Consider the following 6301-nt stretch of genomic DNA (forward strand, 5'->3'; position numbering starts at 1 on the left):
ATATTTTTCCTAATGGATGAAGATCCCTTGAGAGATCTGTTTGACTCGAGACCTAGAAAGAAATTAATCTTTCTATTCATGCTCATCTGAATCTTGTTTGTCATGAGCTATGCAAAATCATCCACCATCCTTTCATCCGTTGAGCCGAAGATGATATCATCCACATAGATTTGAACGAGCATCAAGTGTTTATCATTTACTTGTATAAATAGAGTGGGATCTATCAGACCACTTTTGTAACTTGAGTTGACAAGAAACTCTGAAAGAGTCGCATACCAAGATCTAGGTTCCTGCTTTAACCCGTAGATAGCTTTCTCTAGCTTGTAACAGTGGTTGGGAAACTCTGAACTTTCAAAGCCTTGAGGTTGTTGCATATACATTTCCTCTTTCAATTCACCATTAAGGAAAGCACTCTTCACATCTATTTGATGGACCTTGATATTCTTGTGTGCTGCATACGCTAGAAAAATGCGTATAGCTTCAATCCTTGCAACAGGTGCATATGTCTCATCATAGTCAACGCCCTCTAGTTGAATGCACCCTTTTGCAACCAATCATGCCTTGTTGTGAATCACTGCACCAGATTCATCTAACTTATTCTTGTAAACCCATTTAGTTCCAACTATAGTGTGGCCTTTAGGCTTTGGTACCAGCTTCTAGACTGAAGACAGGAAAGCTGCATAATGACAATGATTAGCTAAATCTATAGAGGAACGAGTTTGAATACCTATAGATGGATTCCCAATGATCTGGCCTGGTGGGTGATATTTCGTCCAGATATGTAGACAAGATTGTTGATGGTCTGCGGCTGCACTTGAGGGATTATCCTCTACCTCAGAGGAGTCTTCGGTTCTGTTTGAAGAAGGTAGTTCCCCCTCGGTCTAAGAGTAACCCATAGATGAATCTTCGACTGTTGGGGTTGGTTCCGCAGCTGGTGATGGAAGTTCACCCTGGACTGAAGATGGGAGTTATGTAACATCCCCCTCTGGCACGTATGACAATATTGTCCGCTTTGGGTCACTCGGCACGAGGACTTCCTAGGGGGTCACCCATCCCGATACTACTCCCGCCCGAGCACGCTTAACTGCTTTGTTCTTATGGGATCTGCTGCCCTCACGGCTTAAAACGCGTTGTGACAAGGAAGGTATCCACACCCCTTATAAGGAAATGCTTCGTTTTCCTTCCAAGTCGATGTTGGGTAAGGTGCAAGCCAACTTCACCCCCCCATTATAGGGTTTGACGTCCCCGTCGAACTCATCGATTCGTGCCCCAGCTCTGATACCATTTGTAACATCCCCCGCTGGCACGTATCACAATATTGTCCGCTTTGGGCCACTCGGCACGAGGACTCCCATGAGGTCACCCATCCCGGTACTACTCCCGCCCGAGCACGCTTAACTGTAGAGTTCTTATGGGATATGCTGTCCTCACGACTTTAAAACGCGTTGTGACAAAGAAGATATCCACACCCCTTATAAGGAAATGCTTCGTTCTCCTTCCAAGCCGATGTGGGATCAGGTGCAACCCACCTTATGAATACAAGTGAAATTTAGTTTTTACACAAATATTTGCATATTTCATATCTATAATAAATAATATGTTATTTGCATGAGTTATGGTTGTTACTAGTTTTTTTTATACAAATATTTGTGATATACTAGTTTCATATGCAAAACTAACAAAAACAAAACATAATCTATGTTGTAAAAATCATAAGAAATATTATGATTTGTAAACTACAAGGTTTTTGGAAACTTTTTACCAAAATATAGATTTTCTATTAAAAAGGAGTACATTCTAGTTATTTCACTATTTTGTGGGTTACCACCCAAAAATATGATGGTTGACCTTATATTTTGAAACTAGACAAGATAATTACTACTCCCTCCGTCCTATTTTTATTGTCCACAGACAAAAAATTCAAAATTTAAGAAAACAATAATTACTGATTACTTTATTCAGTAAAATGACATTTATACCCTTTTTAAAAATCTTACATTACTTTCTCTTAAAATTATAGATTTTTAATTACTCTGTATGCAATAAAAACTTTGCGATAAAACGTTTACTCGACAAAAGTAATATTCCTATTTTAAAATTTTTGTTTTCTTTTGGTAAACAAATGGAGGTAAAAGTGCCCCCATATTTTTATGCCAAAATCACCTAAAATTTTGACTATTCCATCTCCTAACTTTAAAGGAAGAATTTTAATCGTCAACTTTTTCTAAACCACTTTTAAAATTCCATATTATTTGGTGGCAAATATGTTTCCATAACTCCGTACTTAAAGATAAATTTGGCTATATTTATCTACATCTAACAATTCGTAATACACCAGATTCAAGTTTACTCTCATTTGACACTTAAATTTCATATAGAGCATTCCACAAATCCACTCACTAAAAAAACACTACCATTGCTCAACGTCAAGCTACATTCCAAGCCTTATTGCAAGAAAGTTTGGATGGACGATTAAAGAAAGGTTTCGCAAGTGAAGTAGCTTCACTATTCTTGATTTCTAAATGGACCGTTAGTCGTATTTGGCGTCAAGGTAAAAATCAAGTTGACCAAGGATTACCGGTTGATTTATCTTCAAACATGTCAATGGTTGTCGAGCAGAAAAGGGTACAAATAAATTTGAATCAAGTTTCAGAAATTCCATTATGTCGTCGATCCAATATACGATCTCTTGCAAAATCTCTAAATGTTTCAAAATCAACTATGCATAGACGGATTAAGGAAGGTGTGCTTCAACCGCATACAAATGCCATCAAGCCGACTCTAACTCATGAGAATAAAAGAGCAAGGTTAGAATTTTGTTTTTCAAAGATTACGTTAGCATCATTATTTAGTCCACTTCCTACATTCTACGATATGTTTAACGTTGTCCATATTGATGATAAATGGTTTTACATGTCAAAACCATCAAACGTTACTATCTAGTCCCCGGTGAGGATGAACCGTTAAGAACATGCAAAAGCAAAAAATTTATCACAAATGTTATGTTTCTAACGGCGGTAGCAAGACCGAGATTTGATTCATCGGGCAACGAAGTTTTTCCGGAAAAAATAGGTATCTATCCATTTACAACATTAGAACCCGCTAAATGTTCAAGCAATAACTGTGTTGCGGGAACATTGGAGACAAAGCCTATTCTATCAGTGAACAAAGAGGTAACAAAGTCATGGTTGATAGAAAAAGTTCTACCGGATATTATATCTAAATGGCCGCGAGGTCATACGGGTCCCATATTTATTCAACAAGACAACGCAGAGCCCCATGTTGATGTTAATGATATCGAGTTTCTTGAAGCGGCATCTCGAGATGGGTTTGATATTCGACTTTATTTTCAACCCCCAAATAGCCTGGATTTGAATTTGTTAGACCTTGGATTTTTTCGAGCAATACAATCACTTCAAGAACAAGAGACTTTGCATACAATTGATGAATTGTTTGATGCGGTTCAAACATCTTTTAAAATAATGCAATCACAACAACTTAACAATGTTTTTTTAACTCTACAAACATGCATGAAAGAGATCATGAAGGTTCAAGGTGACAACATCTAATCATGTACCACATATTGGTAAAAATAGGTTAGAAGGACAAGGTAACTTGCCACTCCAAATTGAGTGTGATAAGAGTTTAATAGATGATGTTGTAATGTATTCGAACCATTAAAAAATTGCTTATAGAAAGTTTTTGTAAAAAACACTTCACTCTCTTTTGATTGTAATGAAAAGGTAAAGAGCTTTCTCTTTTGGAATTGAAGTTCACCAATTTACCGCCACTGTGTCTTTTGTTTTCGTAAAGTACATATTTTAATTTACTTTTATTTTCCATCTCGTAAATTAGAATATTAAAGATATGATAGATGACTCAAATAAAGGGTAAAATTTTAAAATTACACATTTATTTTTAGCAATGACAATAATTTTGGGACAATTAGAAATAGGAAGGTTGACAATAAAAATGGGATGGAGGGAGTATATATTTCTATAAATGATTATATAAATCTTCTTAACAAGCAAACATGATAAACTATAATTGGTATAGTTTGGGGAGTCACAAAACTTCTCTATCATTTCAGAAGAAACATATAATTATTTAAAGGTATAATTATTTCATTTACAAGAAAACGAATTTTCAGTACAATAGACGTAAACCGGTTGATACTGGTTGTGAGACATTTGGCTTCACCGTACCTACCAGAGTACACAACTAAGACCTGAATTATAACCAGAGTCTCATGTAGGGAGAGCGTGACACTTGTGTATAGATCTATACGGGGTTGACAACCCCGCACCTTAGTTGTTAGCTACTGTTAGACCGGCCAGTCTAGGGTGACAAATTTCGTAACAGTTCCGACGTCCGAAGCACGTCGTTCAGGCAACTAGTCACATTAGTATGGTTATAATAACTCACATAGGGTATTAACAAGACATTTCGTTTACGGGCTAGCGTACACTCAAATAGTTTCACAAAATGATAAATCTTATTAAAACTATTTTTCCAGTACAACATTTCTCACATTTTAGTCTTTGTATTCAAGACTTACAGCTCATTTCAAAGGAAAATATTGGATTTTTCTGAAAGTATACACCATCATTTTTACACGAGACAGTTACAAATCCTTTTCATATACAACGCTTATGAACTCACCAACTTAATTGTTGACACTTTTCAAAATCACTTGTATTCTCAGGAAACCAGTAAACATGTAACCACAGAAGTTTTTGGGGATGGGACGTCGCCGCATCACGTTATTTACTTTTGTCCTATGCATTTGATATCATGTAAACAATGTTTTTGAGTACAATGTAAACTTATTAAATATTCAATGCAATGGTTGTAATGCTTTGATCGCTACTATTAAATTGTTATGATACTGTACACGAAGTCATCCGCCCCCAGACGTTTCCGCTGTTCTGGTTTGGGGGTGTGACAGATTGATATCAGAGCATTGTTTATAGTGAACTAAGTATATCAAACCATGTAAGATATACAAATATAAATACAATGGGACTAAAACACTCTGACTAAAAGTGTACCTTTAAAATAGAAGTATTTTTATAAAAGTATACATACCTACATGCATACCAGAACAGTGTCGTAATAAGAACCATATAAAAGTATTTAGATAAGTTGGATGCTACGGTTAAGCCTAGATAGTTATGTAATCATATTTGGGATAAATTTGGCCTGATCAACTATATTTATACGAGATATGATTAACATGTGTTTAGGAATGGTCGCGGTGGGCAACGAATCTAAAACTTACCAACCCTATATACCAAGAAACCCTAGAATCAAATATAAAAATTTAAAATACTATAGGAGTATTTTAGAATATTACAAGATCATACACTTAAGCCTATCATCTATTTCTCATATCTCTATTTTCGCACAAACGTCATGGTAGGATTTCACATGCCCGGAGACCCCTATTTCCCTAACTAGGGAAATGGTGGGTGGATCGAAGAGGATCCCAAAGAGAATCCTGAGGAAATAGTGGAAGAAGAACCCGAAGAGGATCCAGAGGAGGAGGAAGAAGAAGAAGAGGAAGATGAAGAGGAGGACTCGGACGCAGAGTCCGAAGTCATAAATCCTTCTTACATCGCTCGAGTTCCTGCACACCGACTGCGATACCAGGGACCCATGCCCCGCTGGGTGGAGGACGTGGAAAGGTGGAGCAGGCATCAACATCAGCGTTCTCCATACGACATGGAGAGAGGGTTCTATAACCTCAGTCATGGAGGACCGGCGGACAGGGCCCTCCCTGTTATGGTTTAGCGAATCACACACCTCGGAGATCAGACCAGGACGTCAGCGAATCAGATCATGGAGCTAGGGGCCGCTGCTGAGGCCACTAACGTATGGGCTCGATTACTGGAGAGAGACTACCCTCGGATATGTCACCTTATTGACAATCTACATGAGGACCTTACCACCGCTCGAGAGGAAATGAGGGAGCACCAGGAGAGACACTTGGCTCTCGAGGATATGGTAATTATAATTGAAGCTAGGACAATCATAGCAGGACAGAGAGCGGAGGGGGCCACTCGTCAGATGTTTGTGATGGAAGGGCACTTTGCGAGTCACCGTGGCATATGATAAGCTAGTATAGCCTCGTGAGTTAGTGACTACGCTACTTCCACTGTGTGTTAGACTTGTTGTGTCTTTTATCACAATCAGTAGTAAATCAAGCGAGACACGCCCTCCGAAGCTAGAATGCCCCGAATCAACTTAATGTTTTGACGCCTAGGTTCTATTTTGGTAACGTAACGTTCGTACAACACCT

General features: G+C 38.0%; 1 protein-coding gene across 1 annotated transcript; it reads left to right on the plus strand.

The window, feature by feature from the left end:
* Window positions 1-2903: 2903 nt before the first annotated feature.
* LOC145130533 (uncharacterized) lies at window positions 2904-3569 on the plus strand. The gene has a single exon (XM_079065316.1). It carries the CDS (start codon window positions 2904-2906, stop codon window positions 3567-3569), a length of 666 nt encoding a protein of 221 aa, XP_078921442.1.
* Window positions 3570-6301: the final 2732 nt, after the last annotated feature.

The sequence above is a fragment of the Lactuca virosa genome, chromosome 8 (genome assembly GCF_052849685.1).
Source record: "Lactuca virosa cultivar CGN04683 chromosome 8, Lactuca_virosa_CGN04683_v6, whole genome shotgun sequence".
Lineage (NCBI taxonomy): Eukaryota > Viridiplantae > Streptophyta > Magnoliopsida > Asterales > Asteraceae > Lactuca > Lactuca virosa.

Bases quoted from the DNA above. Each gene is read 5' to 3' on its own strand.
- LOC145130533 (XM_079065316.1), top strand. From the start codon at position 2,904: ATGGTTTTACATGTCAAAACCATCAAACGTTACTATCTAGTCCCCGGT.